The 16,253-nt window shown below is 35.1% G+C and overlaps 2 protein-coding genes across 2 annotated transcripts in view; one reads left to right on the top strand and one right to left on the bottom strand.

Annotated features, from left to right (window-relative positions):
* The window catches only part of LOC309493191 (titin-like), a 442,694-nt gene that overhangs the window by 319,317 nt on the left and 107,124 nt on the right, over window positions 1–16,253 (top strand). The window lies entirely within an intron of this gene.
* Window positions 9,925–16,214, bottom strand: LOC309493289 (uncharacterized protein). The gene is made up of 13 exons (XM_082162462.1): window positions 16,081–16,214; window positions 15,809–15,889; window positions 15,457–15,507; window positions 15,314–15,376; window positions 15,136–15,204; window positions 14,975–15,052; window positions 14,563–14,631; window positions 14,402–14,479; window positions 12,453–12,506; window positions 12,174–12,233; window positions 11,968–12,042; window positions 10,464–11,744; window positions 9,925–10,330 (listed from the first exon to the last, which is right to left on the bottom strand). Exons 5-12 carry the CDS (start codon window positions 15,194–15,196, stop codon window positions 11,737–11,739), a joined length of 483 nt encoding a protein of 160 aa, XP_082018588.1. The 5' UTR covers window positions 15,197–15,204; window positions 15,314–15,376; window positions 15,457–15,507; window positions 15,809–15,889; window positions 16,081–16,214; the 3' UTR covers window positions 9,925–10,330; window positions 10,464–11,736.

Here is a 16,253-nt window from a genome sequence, read left to right as displayed (position 1 = left end):
GTGTTCTGTCTGCTGCATACTGACCTCTGTGTGGGAGACTGTGTGTATGTGTGCTTGCTTCAACAGGGACACTGTAGTTCCCTCTACTGCAGAACATACAGTCAGCCATATTTACAACTTAAAAAAGTAGTAATGTATTGCACACATACCCAGTGTTACTTGCTTAGAGGAGCCAGCACCAGGGTCAGATTGTACAGCACCTGTAATCACATCCATAATCGGCCGTCCCTTATTGCCTACTCAGAGCCAACTCCTCCGCCACAGTGTATTCTGGTTTACTGAATTTAATTCTTTATTTCTGTTTGCTGCAAACAAGTGTTTGTGATAAAATGTTCACAAAAGTAATAAAAGGTTGTGGTAAATACTCACCACTTTGAATTATATTTTTATATTTTGTCTTTATCTGCTGCCAAGAACATTTGGAGTTGGGGTTGCATCTAAAAATCAATGAATATTAATCTTTCTTAGTACATACATGCACATTTTTTATATAATATAAAAATAGCCTATAGGCTATATTACACATAAATAGGCTACACATACATACATACATAATTTTACATAAATATAGAACGTAATTGTTTAACTTACACATTAACAATCAGCAATCTTTCTCCAACAGTCTTATCTTGCTTTGGCAGCAGAGACCGTATTGTTTCGAGCTTGAAATACATATTTAAATTCATCGTAATTCTGAATGATTATCTCTTGCTCCTCCGCGGAAAAATATATCGCTCTCGCTCTACTACCCGCTATTGGTTGTTCAGTGTCGACGTCACTCTTTTATGTGCACGCGCGCGTGGAGTAATCATAGCTTGAGGATCAAAGCCTGAGTTGACAGAGAAAGTTGATGAGCTGCATCATGGTACCAATAAAGCCTGATTGCATCGGTTTGGTTTTGTCAACTCAAAACTAATCCTGTAACCCCGAGTTTGTTGAGCTACCTTCATGGTACAGGCCCCTGGGGAATTGACAGGCAAAATATGTTTTTCTCAAATATATTTAAGCACCCCCAAAAAAGGAAAATATGCATGCGTTATGGATGTGACGGGAAATGACAGAGTTTTTGGTATACTGTTTGATTTCCTTTAAAGTCTGTGAACTTTTAAGTCCAATGTATAAATATTGCTATCCACATGATGAAGGGGTCTTAGCTGAACATAAAAATATCAATGTTTAAAATATATATATTTTTATAAAGTGTATTATGAGGAAAAACCAACGTTATGGATGTGACAAAAACCCTGTTATGGATGTGACGCGTCTGAAATACATAGAATCTGTTTGGAAAATCAACAATCAAACCATCATGGCACTTTTGTTGACGCATAATGGCTTTTTTGACATTAAAGGGATAGTTCACTTTGAAATAAATTTTTGGTATGTTTTAGCTTACCTCAAGGGCATCCAAGATGTAGGTGTTTCTTTTTCCGCAGTAGTTTCAATTTTGATATTTTTAGGTCAAACCGTTCTTGTCTGTCAGTCATATAAAACGGGGTGGTGGTGGCGCAATGGATAAGACACATGCCTTTGGTGTGAGAGACCCGGGTTCGAATCCACTGTGAGACACCAATGTGTCCCTGAGCAAGACACTTAACCCCTAGTTGCTCCAGAGGCGTGCGACCTCTGACATATATAGCAATTATAAGTCGCTTTGGATAAAAGCGTCAGCTAAATGAATAAATGTAAAATGTAAAATATAATGCAGTTCTATGGTCACTGTCTCAAAGAGCATGCACAGAGTCCAAATTAAAACAATTCCCCGTCGTCCAAATTAAAAAATTCCCCATCGTAAGTACACATTGATGGCCTAAGACACGAAACGAGCGGTTTGTGTGAGAAAACGAACAGTATTTATATCGTTTTTACCTCTTGAACACAGCCATGTCGAAGTAATCTGATCTGACGTGTACGCAGACTGGTGCATAGATATATACACTAGATGTCGCCTTAAAGACATTCGTTCCAATGAACTGCCGTAGACAAGGCGACATCTAGTGTATATATCTATGCATCTATGCGCTCTCAGATCACTTGGACGTGGCTGTGTTCAAGAGGTAAAAACGATATAAATACTGTTCGTTTTCTCACACAAACCGCTCGTTTCGTGTCTTGGGCCATCAATGTGTACTTACGATGGGGAAATGTTTAATTTGGACGACGGGGAATTGTTTTAATGTGGACTCTGTGCTTGCTCTTTAGGGGGTGACCATAGACCTGCATTATATGACTGACAGACAAGAACGGTTTGACCTAAAAATATCTAAATTGAAACTACTGCGGAAAAAAAGACACCTACATCTTGGATGCCCTTGAGGTAAGCTAAAACATACCAAAAATTAATTTCAAAGTGAACTATCCCTTTAAGAAGACTGTCTGAAATGATTCTGAAGATCACAGACAAAGATTTCCTCCACAGTCAGGTGAACCGATGGACATAACTGTCCATAGATGTGAGTCACTAGCAATCATGTAGCCTACATTTTTTGTGTCTAAATGATCGCACGGTTTTCGGCCAGTTTATGGATTTTAATGCACAGTCGCGAGTCAAAATCAATTGAAATTAATTTTATACGATTTTATTTCGTATAAAAATGATTTGACAAAATAATTGACACGCAATATTATTAGCCTATTATTATTATTATTTTGTCAGCGTGATCGTACCGAGCCTCTAGGGACGTGGTGGTGGAAAAAGGGAGGGGGAGGGGATACACCGCTCTACAGTAATTTGAAAGTGATTGCAGTACCAGTTTTGGCCACAATCTTACATACGGTTCCTTTAATAACAGAGATAACACGCAATATGACACATACACATATGCACAATGCAATATATTTATTTTCCATAATAATTCTATTGTATTTTATTTTCTGATTTTTGAATGTGATTAAATGTTTAGTCTGCATTCTACTTGACTGAGAGAGGCTGATTCTGATCAAGGACACGGCTCCAGACTAACTTTTTTTACTAGGAGCGCTGTAGCCCCTGACTGAACATTTTAGGAGGGCAAGCAAACAATTTAGGGGCACACCTTAAATCAGCTCGCAATGCAATTATTCAAATTCCCCACAAAATAACTGTAATACTGACAAATTATTTAGTAATAAATAGACTTAACGTACAGATATTACAATCTGCAGTTTTCATTTAAGTTCACCGGCTCCAGACTAACATCTGAGGGCAGCGGCACCGCAGACACTGAGTGGCTTAATTTAGGGTGTAGATGAAATTAACTTTAATTATTATCATTCATAATGTCTTAATATTAATTAAAAAGCAAAACGAGTGAAAAAATTTATATTAGGGAGTCAAAATAGCCAATAAGCATCCTACTGTTTACAATGGTAATTTTTATTTTTTTTATTTTTTTTAAATAAGTGTTTAAAAAAAAAAAAAAGAGTTTTCCTACATCTTAAAATTTTTCGTTTTAGGACAATCTTTGAAGGATGAACAAAAAATGTGTTGGTCATCACATTAAAAATAACATTTATATATGATATTATAGTTTTGAAGTGCTGGAAAAAGATGTGTAGTACTTGTACTGTAAGCGTTTGACTATTTCTGTCACAATGCCATAGTTAGAGTTCCTACATTAGCCTAAATCCATGGTGAATGTTGCTGATTTGTGGACTGAAAGCCTTCTGTAAGTGTTTCTCCTGGTTTCCACGTCAGTGCTGTGTGATCTGATATCTATGGTTTAGAACCGAGAACTCTGCGCCGAACTCGGTTTCTCACTGGATCTCGCAGCGATGATGGTATTAATTCTGAGGCGAATTCAATGGATTTCTTCACTGGATCTCCAGAGTCTGGATCTCCTAGTAACAGTGTCTCGAGATCGGCTCGTGACTGGCACTGTCTGTTGTTGGAACATTTCTCCAGATGATGCTGGTCAAGATGCTTTGGGGAAAAGATGTTTTTATGAATGTTAAAAGTCAGGACACCTGCTCATCCTTTATTACGACTATTTTTTTACATTTTATAACAAAACAGTGAAGTGTTCAAAACTGTGCCATAACAGAAACAGATTAAGCTATTTCTCGTGATTGTGCACGACTTCTGATTCATTAAGTAAATAACTAAAAATAACAATGTGCCATACATTATATTACATTTTGTGCAACGGTCCAGTGTGTTTATGATGATAGTTTAAAATAATATGCTACCAACTAAAAGTGTGCAGCATAATGATCTGTTGTTGTACAGCTAAAACTGGAGGTGAATGACACTGGAAGCCTTGCACATTCAAGTTACAAAATGGTTGTGCCCACTCTCATGTTAAAAAATATGGTTGATAATATTAATGTAGGGACCACAAAATGCACAAATCAAAACTCTTCTTAGTCTAGATATGAACTCAACACTCTCTGTTGGTTCTGAAGTGCATAACTAAACATGAGTTGGTCCATCACGTCTGATCATATGAAGGTCTCTGCAGGGGCAACATGACATCATGACTTTGCGTAAACATACACGCCACTTTCAAGTCAAGTGACGTGTTATTTATACGCATTTTGAGCTATCCGCGTGTATGTCCACGCCGAAACGAACCGTCATCTTCCGCGTGTATGTCTACGCCGTTAAATGTCCGAGCGAAACTGAGCAAAATGTATATCTACATCTGGGGAGCAATATTTTTTTTCCTAGGATGGTAGGGGAACACTCATAAATGGTATTAACCCCAATGACGGGTAGGTTTAGGGACGCGGTTGGGGTAGGTCATATATATTTATATATACAGTAATGTAACGTTAAGTCACCGGCGTTGATAAACACGCTGAAAATCGATTATGCGTGTTGATAACACGCCAAAAATGGAAATACGAATTGGCGTGTCATACATACGCCATTTCATGAGGTCCTTCATGTCCTCCATCACAAGCTGAAGCTGTAGGTTTCTGAGGAGTCGACACTGTGTCCTGCATTGATGGTTCGGCTGTTTACCAAACATTTATGTAATGGCCAGAGGACAGACACCCTGTTCATATTAATGCGTTAACATGAACACTGTAAAACGTTTGATTGGGTTTTAATGTCACAGTGTTTTCATTGTTTTGCATATTATAACTGGGCCATGTTTGGTAGTGTTTTGTTGTGCATGTCAGTGTGCTTTAGGTTTAGATTCGTGAAAGCTGTGGAAATTGTAATAAGCAATACAGTGTTATTTTGAAGACTAACCTGGAAAGAGAAGCAGTAACAAATATTTTACCCAACTGCTCTAAGTAATATTTCACTGCTTGATGGTTGTATTCTTTGGATATTGTAGATAGAAATGCTGTAACGGCTCTGATTTACTCTACAAGATAGCTTCAGGAAGAAATGTCCCTTTCTTTACCATGTTTCAATGAGTGTTTTCTTTTCTTGATGTACAGTATGCTCTTCACCAGAGAGCCAGAGAGTCCATCAGAAACAGCACAGCAGGCCTTCAGACATTTCTCCAGACGAAACTGAGGGAAAAGAAGAGAGTTGCAGTGTCACACCACAGGAAAGCAGAGACAGCGATTCATGATAGATAGAGACTGACCGGCTACTTGTTGTTTTATGTCAAAAGGTATTTAATCCCATAATATTAGTTTTTTTCATTTTTTAACATGCACTTGTATTTAGTCTCCGGCTTTGGGATACAGACGCTGAATTCCTCCACTGTTGTGAGCAGCGGATGGTGCATGACCAACACAATCTCCTAGTACTGAGTATCTATAGCATGCAATGTATTTGTCGTGCTATTATACGCACACATTACTGTTTGCATGCATAATGATACACACTGTCAACACAGTTTTGAACAACTGAAGAGCAATAGATGCAATTTCTCAGAATCGTTGTTCAACGCTGATGATATCTGAAATCAGCTCATACAAACACATCCCTCTCTTCATTGCTTCACCCGCAAAATGAACAAACACGCAATGCAAGAGTGGATGTCTCTTTATATACTGAAACAAGGCAAAATAATGTTTGCGAAAAATAAAGTGAAGTTGAACGAACAAGGAAGCACAAAATGAACATGCAACACGAAGGCCATGAGTTGCTTGTATATCTCGTGTGCACTGTACGTGCCTCTCTACTACAATGCTAAATGAGACACAACAAAATAAAAAAGGACTGCACAATCCACAAAGGAATGGAATTAACTGAACGTCAGTCAGGCTGTGGATACTTTTCTGAACCTGTGTTTATGGTCCGCTGAAAAGCAAGATCAAGCAAGCTGTTTTCCTTTTACATGTCTTTTCTAAAGTGAGGCATGATGGCATTTCTTCCAGCATGTGTTTGATCATCAGGACTCTTGTCTTTTTTCCACATGTGGTCCAGTGGTTCTTAACCAGGCTGTCCACTAGGGGTCCTCAGCACACTTTGAAGAGGGCCTCCAGATGACTTAAATGATTTAAATAACAGAACAAGCATTAAAATAATTGAATACAAACAATCTTTTTTTTTTTAACAACTGTGTATATGAGGTGGCTCATTTATAAAAGTTTTTTTTTTTTTTTTTTTTTTTGTAGACCGGGAAAGTCATGGGAAATAATAAAATCGAATAACTTTTATGAATACACATAAATCCTTATCTAGTAAATTCCCACAGACAGTGAGATAATGAACCTTTCTCCTCTTTACACTGATACTTAATTTACAATGCATAAAAAATAACAATAAATAAATTCAGAAAATGCATTTTACCCGCAATACACTATATAGCAAAATAAGCTGTTTCTTTTCTCCTCTGTCCTACTACTTTTCTCTCCTGGAATTAAAGAACTTTAAAAGCAACAAACATCCATGGTTTCCTCATCTAGCAGAATATGATGATTCATTTAATGGCTCGAATAGTTTGCTGATTGGATGTTAAAGATGCCAAATATCCTCAAGAATGAAATATTATTTTAATGACAACACTAAGTTCACTGTGAGTTTATAATGCACTGCAAAGTAAAATAAAAACAAGATTTCAATGATTTTTTTATTAGTATCTGTTTTTATACAGTTTAGTCCCAGAAAACTAAACTCTGGGACTACAATAACAGAGTAAAAAAGAGTGGAGGAGGTGTGGCAATATATGTGGATAAAAGATTGAAGTATAATGTGGTAAAGAGTATGACAGCAGCTGTTGATAACTTACTAGAATGTATTACAGTAGAAATATGTGTGGAAAAGGTAAAAAAATATTATTGTGAGTTGTTTATACAGAGCTCCCGGATCAAGCATTGAGTTATTCAAAGATTGGATAGAAAATATGTTTTCCAAATCATTGCAAAAGAGTCTGTTTATATGTGGGGATTATAACATTGATTTATAAAACCAAAAAAGCATCAGATGACAGAAGATTGTATTGATACCATGTACAGTATGGGTCTATATCCAAAAATTACTAGACCTAGCAGAATTACCTCATATTGCGCAACTTTAATAGATAATGTTTTCACAAACATTATGGGAGATAACTTGGAAAGTGGGCTATTGTTTAATGACATCAGTAACCATTTACCTGTCTTTATTGTCTATCACTGTACTTAAACCTAAGTATCTAAATCAATATAAATACAAGAGGGAAAGAACTGAAGAAAACATCAATGCATTTAAGAATGATTTGTTAAAACAAAATTGGAAAGATGTGTTTAAAGAAGATAAAGACATCAATAAAGTGTATGATGTATTTTGAAATGTTTTTACATCATTGTATGATAAAAATTGTCCGGTAAAACAATACAGTTATAGACATAAACAAACAAATAGTCCTTGGATCACTAAGGGTCTGAAAAATGCCTGCAAAAAGAAAAACACATTATATAGGAAATTTATAAAATGTCGAACTGTTGAAGCAGAAAATAAATATAAAAAATATAAGAATAAATTAACCAGTATTATGAGGATATGTAAGAAAGAGTATTATAATACAATTTTAGATAAGAATACAAATAATATGAAAGGTTTGTGGAAGGTGTTAAACAGTATTATAAGAAATGAAGCCGGAAATAAAAACACTGGTTATCCAGAGTATTACATTGAGAAGGATAAGATAGTAAATAATATGGAAGATGTGGTTCATGGTTTCAATAAATTCTTCATAAATATAGGACCAGATTTAGCAGACAAAATTCAGGACTGTGAAGTAAAAAATGAAGTTGTTGCAGATCTTCTGGACAGAAACCTTAATTCTATTTTCCTTAAAGCAGTTAAAGAAAAAGAGGTTCTACAGATTGTAAAAAAAAAAGTGAAAGTAAAGCCTCAGTGGATTGGAATGGTATTGATATGGTATTGGTAAAAAAAGTTATTATGGAGATAGTTGAACCATTAACAAATATATGTAACTTGTCTTTTCAAACCAGTAAATTTCCAAATAAAATGAAGATAGCAAAGGTAATACCACTATATAAGAGTGGAGACAGACATTACTATACAAATTACAGGCCGGTTTCATTACTCTCCCAGTTTTCTAAAATTCTTGAAAAGCTTTTTGCAGAAAGAATGGATAATTTTATTGAAAAATATAAACTCTTAGCTGACAGTCAATATGGATTTAGAATAAATAGATCAACATCTTTAGCGTTAATGGAATTAATTGAGGAAATTACAAATAGTATAGATAACAAAAAATATGCAGTAGGAATTTTTATAGATTTAAAGAAAGCATTTGATACGATCAATCATGATATTATGATCAATAAATTGGAAAAGTATGGCATCAGAGGAGTAGGTTTAAACTGGGTGAGTAGTTATTTACGAAACAGGCAACAATTTGTGGAAATTGGTGAACATAAATCAACTTGTATGAATATAACTTGTGGAGTGCCACAGGGGTCAGTTCTTGGTCCAAAGCTTTTTATTTTATATATAAATGATGTATGCAGAGTTTCTAATATGCTGAATTTTATTTTATTTGAAGATGATACCAATATTTTCTGTTCGGGTGACAATTTACAACAGCTTTTGGAGATAATCACATCAGAAATGAAAAAAATAAAACAGTGGTTTGATGTGAATAAATTGTCATTAAATTTAAGTAAAACAAAGATAATGTTATTTGGGAAACACACAAAAAAATCCTCATATAAAATTGGAAATAGACAACGTTTGTATTGAAAGAGTTTATGAAAATAAATATCTTGGTGTGATTATTGACCACAAAATCTGTTGGAAACCTCAGATAAATTATGTCAAAGCAAAATTAGCTAAATCCATATCAATACTTGTGAAATCAAGGCATATTTTATTTAGATCATAGATCTCTACATATACTTTACAATACTCTCATTTTACCGTATTTAAGTTACTGTGTGGAGATATGGGGCAATACCTACAAAACCAACCTACAGCCATTATGCACATTACAAAAAAAAGTTATAAGAATTATTAATAATACAGGATACCTTGAACATACCAATCTATTGTTTTTTTAAATCACATATATTAAAGTTTATTGATTTGGTTAAATTCAAGACTGCACAAATTTTGTACAAAGCAAGAAATAATTTACTTCCAGAAAATATGCAAAAAAATGTTTATGGATAGGCAGGGTGGGTATAACTTAAGAGGGGAATATAAAAAATAAAAAATCAAACCATTTGTGGAATGGTTTGGAGTTGGAGCTAAAAAACAGTACAAATATATATAAGTTTAAAACATTGTATAGAAACATGCTTTTAAAAGGATACAGGGATGAAGATAGGTAATGTTGGGCGGGGATATTATACAGACTGTAAAGGGATAGGTGATTATAATGTGCTGGGTTGCACAATACATTATTATGTTTGGCTGTTGTGTTTCTGTTTTCATTGTTTTTGGGGTGTTTGGTTTAGGTTTATAAAGAAATGGTGTAAATAAGTGTTTAAGTAATTATGAGCATTGAAACCAGGGGTGGGAAGTAATAAGCTTTGGCTTCCTCCTGCTCCTTTTCGAACATATTAGTTATTTATTCAAATATTATGTTTATTTTGTTGTTTTGTTTACAACTTATATATGTTATATTGTATTTTCTTGGTTTATTTGTAATATGTTCGAAACAAAATAAAATGAAATGAAATGAAAACACACTGAAAAACACCCATGAAACTGTTTAAAACATGGTCATTGCTTTTGTTCATAAGAATAACAACAATCTAAGTTAAAAATTGTAACAAATGTGAAAAACTCATGCAAAGAAAATCATTTGTATATCTTTTTCACACTTCATTAATTAACTGCAGAAGAAAAAAAAATCACACTTCATTAAATAACTGCAGCAAAAAATACAAATAAATCACACTTCATTAATTAATAACTGCAGGGAAAAAAAAATTCACACCATTAATTAACTGCAGCAAAAAAAAAGAAAAATCACACTTCATTAGTTAACTGCAAAAAATAAATAAATAATCAAATTTCACACTTCATTAGTTAACTGCAAAAAAAAAAAAAATCTAATTTCACACTTCATTAGTTAACTGCAACAAAAAAAATAATCTAATTTCACACTTCATTAGTTAACTGCAACAAAAAAAATAATCAAATTTCACACTTCATTAATTAACTGCAGCAAAAAACAAAACAAATTCAGACTTCATTAATTAACTGCAACAACAAAAAAAAAAATCTATTTCCACACTTCATTAATTAACTGCAGCAAAAAATACATATAAATCACACTTCATTAATTAATAACTGCAGCAAAAAAAAAAAAAGAAAAGAAAAGAAAAGTATGAAACAAATAAAAGAAAGAATGAAAGAACAGCATTTATGAAAGATTAAGAAAAAATAATAGTCTTTGCAAAAACAGGCCCTATTAGAGAAGACAGGTAACGTGTTAAACATAAATGGCCAATTGTAATAATAATTAACTATTTTATAGAGCGACTTTAAAAGCAGCTTCTCAAAGCGCTGTACAGAAAAAAAGTAAAACACTGCACAATAAATACAAAATAAAAGTCAAAATCAACAAATGCTATCAACGTAAACTTTAGGATGACCATGGCACTCTTTCAAATTAAAAGTCTATAAGAGGCTTTTTGAATCAAGGCTTTTTTAATTTGAAAGAGTGCCATGGTCATCCTAAAATCTTCTTTGATGGACTATTACAAACTCTATAGAGCACCTTAACTCTACACGTTTCCCTAAGATACGCTCTCTTCTATTGGACTTTGTTTTGAAGATCAAAAAATGCTAGTTTAAAAAAATATGTCTTGAGTTGTGCTTTAAAGATGTCTAGGTCTGAGTGGAACAGTGAACGAATTAGACCGTGAGGAGTCAGTGATTCGGGGTGTAAGGGGTTAACAGTGCAGATAAATAATGAGGAGCCAATGTAATGCCAGCATCATCATTTTAAATTCGACACTGAACCTGAGCGAGAGCCAAAACAGGAGTAATAGGGTTGCATGTCCTGGTCCCAGTCCGGATCCTGGTGGAAGAGTTTTGTACTGGAGCTTATTAAATGTGGATTTAGAAACGTTGGCTAAAATGGCGTTACAGTGATCAATCCGAGAGACAACGAATGAGTTTATCAGCTTTTCAGCTGCAGAGAAATTTGCATAGTGCGCAATCTGGCTATATTTCTGAGATGAAAAATATGTACAAAAGAATCGAATGTAAGACTCCCATCAAAAATAGAGAAAATGACATCACTAGAGAAAATGTTTTACATTTGCTTATATAATATGTGTGCAGATAATGCAGTGCAGTTCTCTTTCAGTCCAGCATGACCAGTTGACTCAGATTCATTTCTTCTGCTGGTGTTTCTCTCTTTCCGTCTGTTTTCTTCACTGCTCTCAGGGACCTTTACAAAGAGAACGCAGAATGATGAATTATCCAGGTAATGTGGACGATAAAAAGCTCTGATTTGAGCTCATGCTGTTGATGATTTACAGTTTTAAGATCACAATGAACCTGATCCTCACAAATAACTGAACGGAATCACTAAAAGCAGATTTATATTCTACATGAAAGTGCAAATTGTGAACCTGTCAGTGACTGTAAAATCATTGTATGAAAAATCGTACGTGTTTTATTGGTTTTGTGACCTTTCTTCCTTAAAACTTGAGCATACGTTGCATCACCGACTCCAGCATCAGCACCTGAAGAACACAAATGTTGATGAGATTTTCACACTTCCTCAATGATCCACATGACTTTATGAATCATTCTGATCTATTAATGTTTAATAGTTAACTTTAACAGTGATGAAGCTTGACTCTGTTTCTCTCACCTCTATCTGTGTTGTTCTTCAGTTCAGAGTATAAAGTGTCTCCAGACTCGCTGCTCTTCCCTGACAGTGAACAAGAGAAACAGAGAATAAACACACGCTTTACATCTGTAACTACAATAATAACTGATAATCCATGATTATATCAAGAGAGAACAGAACCTCTCAAACCACAATCAACATTTATTAGCAGGTGCTGTTTAAATATTGTATATTTTATATATTTTATTTTCACATGATCTGTAGCCTGTTGAAGACAATATTTCAGAGCATATTTTTTACCTCTTTTATTCTCCTTAGATTTCATTTCAATCAGAACATCAGCAAGTCCAGCGCCTGTCATGAGGAACACCAGCTCGATTATCTGACTCTTATTATCAGTCTTATTCACTTCAGTAAATGTGGGATTGTTGAGACTGTTGTTACATTTCCAAAATGAAGGTCTTTATCAGTTCTGTTAATGATTGTAACGGTTCTCTTTTCTGAATATAAGCATTATATATTATATCTAGTTAAATGTGATTCATTCAGACAGTTTTGTTTACAGTTTTTCTCCATTGGTTTGGCTCATTTCTTGAAACAGAAATTACATTCTCAAAACAACATGGACAAACCTCCAAACCACTTGGCAATTGTTCACAACAGAATTGAATTTATCATTCATTTCATCAAATTGCTAATGTCTAAGTACATGTCTCAATGTCTCAGTACATCTTTGCAAATTATTAAGTACAGGTAGCCTATATTTAGTACAATTTTCCAAGTGAATAGATCTTGTTGATCTAAACTGATTGTTGATTCTCAGTCTAATGGTTGTTCGCTCCAAATCGTGTCAGCGTCATTTCATTGTATAAGTCATCACATGCACAATAGTCTGTTCAATTGTCAAAATTAGTCAAGAACATAATACCTTGAATACCATATATGTATATATATATACCATATAATATTATTGGCCACCGGGCCACGGTGGATGTCCCAGGCCAGCGAGGGGGCAATATAACTATGTGTGCTGCCATATCTGAGAATGGTGTGGCCACTCACATCCCCAGTCTTGGCCCATACAATACACAGAAGCTCCTCATCTTCTTGGACTGCCTTCATTTTGATTTGATCCCTGAAAATGAGAGAGGTCTCGTAGGGCCTCGCCTACCACAATATGTCATTGTATGGGACAATGTGAATTTCCACCATGGCCCACTCATCAGGGCCTGGTTCACTACTCATCCAAGGATGGTCATGGTGTTCCTACCACCTTACTCTCCTTTCCTCAATCCTATTGAGGAGTATTTCTCCGCTTGGAGGTGGAGAGTGTATGAGCATCGGGCTCAAGATCAGAGGTCCCTGCTCCATGTGCGGATATTACAGGAGATCAGTGTAGGGGATGGTTGCGACATGCACGCCGTTTCTTCCCTCATTGCATCACAAGGGAGAATATACGCTGTGATGTGGACGAGAATCTGTGGCCAGACAGACAGCAGCGTGTGGATGACCAGGAGGGTGAGGAGGACGGTGGCCAGGAGAGGGAGGGTGAGGAGAGCGACCACTGAAGAACTGTTAGTTGTGAAACTCCAGCTTTATTTACAGCACTGTAGGCTGCATATCATTGTCATTGTTTTTTGTTTGTGTGTTTATATTACAGTATATTATGCTGCATACATTTTCTTTTTACTCTGATGTATGGAAGTTACTTTATGTGTGTGAATGATAATGGTTACAATTTCCTTGGCAGTATGAGTGCAATGTGTGATGTCAAACCTTGGAGGCTACTCTTACCCTAAAATCCTATTTCTTTTTTTTTTTTTCTTTTTTTTTTCTTTTTTTTTTATACACAATTGTATTCTGTTAGCTAGACAAAAAACAGTACAGTAACCATTGTCAATGAAGGACTGGGCTAAGACTGAAAGGTGGACATGAGGGATATTTCAATGGTCCTCTGCCATAGTGACAAAACATCTAAACATTTTGACTTGCAGTGCTTACACAATGCCAAAGGGACGAAGCATTTTGGGGGCACTGACTGTTTAAATGAGAAGGAAATTTAGTTTTGACACATGAGTGAACTGTTTTGGGAGAGATATTAGCTTTTGCAGGTGAACCATGGTGTTGTGCCGAACCATCCATGTTATTTTGGCAAAAGCACCAAGAGTGTTGAGAACGTCCGGTCTGTTTCGAGAAATGAGCCAAAGCAATTGAGAAAAACTGTAAAATGCAGTTTGTTGAGAGTTTACCTTTGCTCTTGCTTTTCTTTGTGTCCTGTATATTGATCTGTGCGTAAGTCAAATCACTGGGTCCTGCAGTATTAATATCTAATACAGAACAGAAAATAAATCAGATTATTCAGAATATGCTGGACAAATAATATTGTAACTCAAGAAAAACAGGATCTCACCTTTGCTTTTCTTTACTTTTGTTCCGACTTCTGGGTACATCACATTATTTGACTTTGCCATGGTATCGTCTAGAAAAATAGTTAATTCATGAAAATATTTATTCATATTTTATGCAATATAATCCTCTTTGATTCTCCTTAGATTTCATTTCAATCAGAACATCAGCAAGTCCAGCGCCTGTCATGAGGAACACCAGCTCGATTATCTGACTCTTATTATCAGTCTTATTCACTTCAGTAAATGTGGGATTGTTGAGACTGTTGTTACATTTCCAAAATGAAGGTCTTTATCAGTTCTGTTAATGATTGTAACGGTTCTCTTTTCTAAATATAAGCATTATATATTATATCTAGTTAAATGTGATGATTCATTCAGACAGTTTTGTTTAGATGCAGTTTGTTGAGAGTTTACCTTTGCTCTTGCTTTTCTTTGTGTCCTGTATATTGATCTGTGCGTAAGTCAAATCACTGGGTCCTGCAGTATTAATATCTAATACAGAACAGAAAATAAATCAGATTATTCAGAACATGCTGGACAAATAATATTGTAACTCAGGAAAAACAGGATCTCACCTTTGCTTTTCTTGACTTTTTTTCCGACTTCTGAGTACATCACATTATTAGACTTTGCCATGATATCGTCTAGAAAAATAGTTAATTCATGAAAATATTTATTCATATTTTATGCAATCTAAAAACAGACACCAGTCAATGTTATTGGTTAATGACTCTATTGAAGAGGGTTTTTAACCTTTATCCGCGGATATGTTTTTCTTAACAGTGACCTCTGAATATGTGACGTCTTCCAGCGGCTCTAAAACAAACAAGTCAAGCCGACATGAATGATTTGTTGATTTTAAATTATATGTGTTTATATAACGTTTAATACTCCACCTTTGTCTCTCTTATTCGCTGGGATCACATTATCATAAATGTGATCAGAATCTGCTTGACAGCAAACATTTTGAGGACAAAAAGGTAAAATCAGTCTTGAACAACATTTTTAATAAAAAAATACACAAAGCTTAAAGGGATAGTTCAAAGAGATATTTTGATGAAGGTTGGGTTCCAAGCAACATCGGACCACTTTTAATGCACGGGAAAAACAGACATTTTTCAAAACATCTTCTTTTGTTTTCAACAGCATGAAAATCATACATGTTTGTAATGACATAAAAGTAAATGATGACAGAATTCATTTTTGTGTGTGAACTATCCCTTTAAATCATTTGTTATTGCGTCTGACCAGACTGCAGAGGAGAGTTTAACGCTTGAGATTCTCCAGATGGATTCGGGACTGATGTCTGTTGAATGTTACAGTGCTGATCTACAATAGAGACAAAGATCATCATGGTCACTGTAAGAGTTTTGTCACTCACATATAATCTGATTACATGCATTAACTGCTCATTTATTAATAAACATGCAGTGACTGTCTAGGCTTCAGAAACTGTATCTTCCATTTGTTGCTGTTCATGTGGTTTAATAATTCATAACATGTGATGAACTGCTCCACACCTTTCTTGTGTTTGTGTCTCCACAGCAGAACCAGTGAGATGAAGAACAACAAGCAAACACTCAATCCTACAGACACACCAATGACCAGATGAGTAGATGAAGCTGTTGAGGGTGAAGAACATGACAAACACACAGATCTGTCCGTGAGTGACGTGATACTGTATGATCATATT

Source organism: Leuciscus leuciscus, assembly GCF_965113295.1.
Source record: "Leuciscus leuciscus genome assembly, chromosome: 2".
Lineage (NCBI taxonomy): Eukaryota > Metazoa > Chordata > Actinopteri > Cypriniformes > Leuciscidae > Leuciscus > Leuciscus leuciscus.
This window is presented reverse-complemented; position numbering and strand designations above follow the sequence as displayed.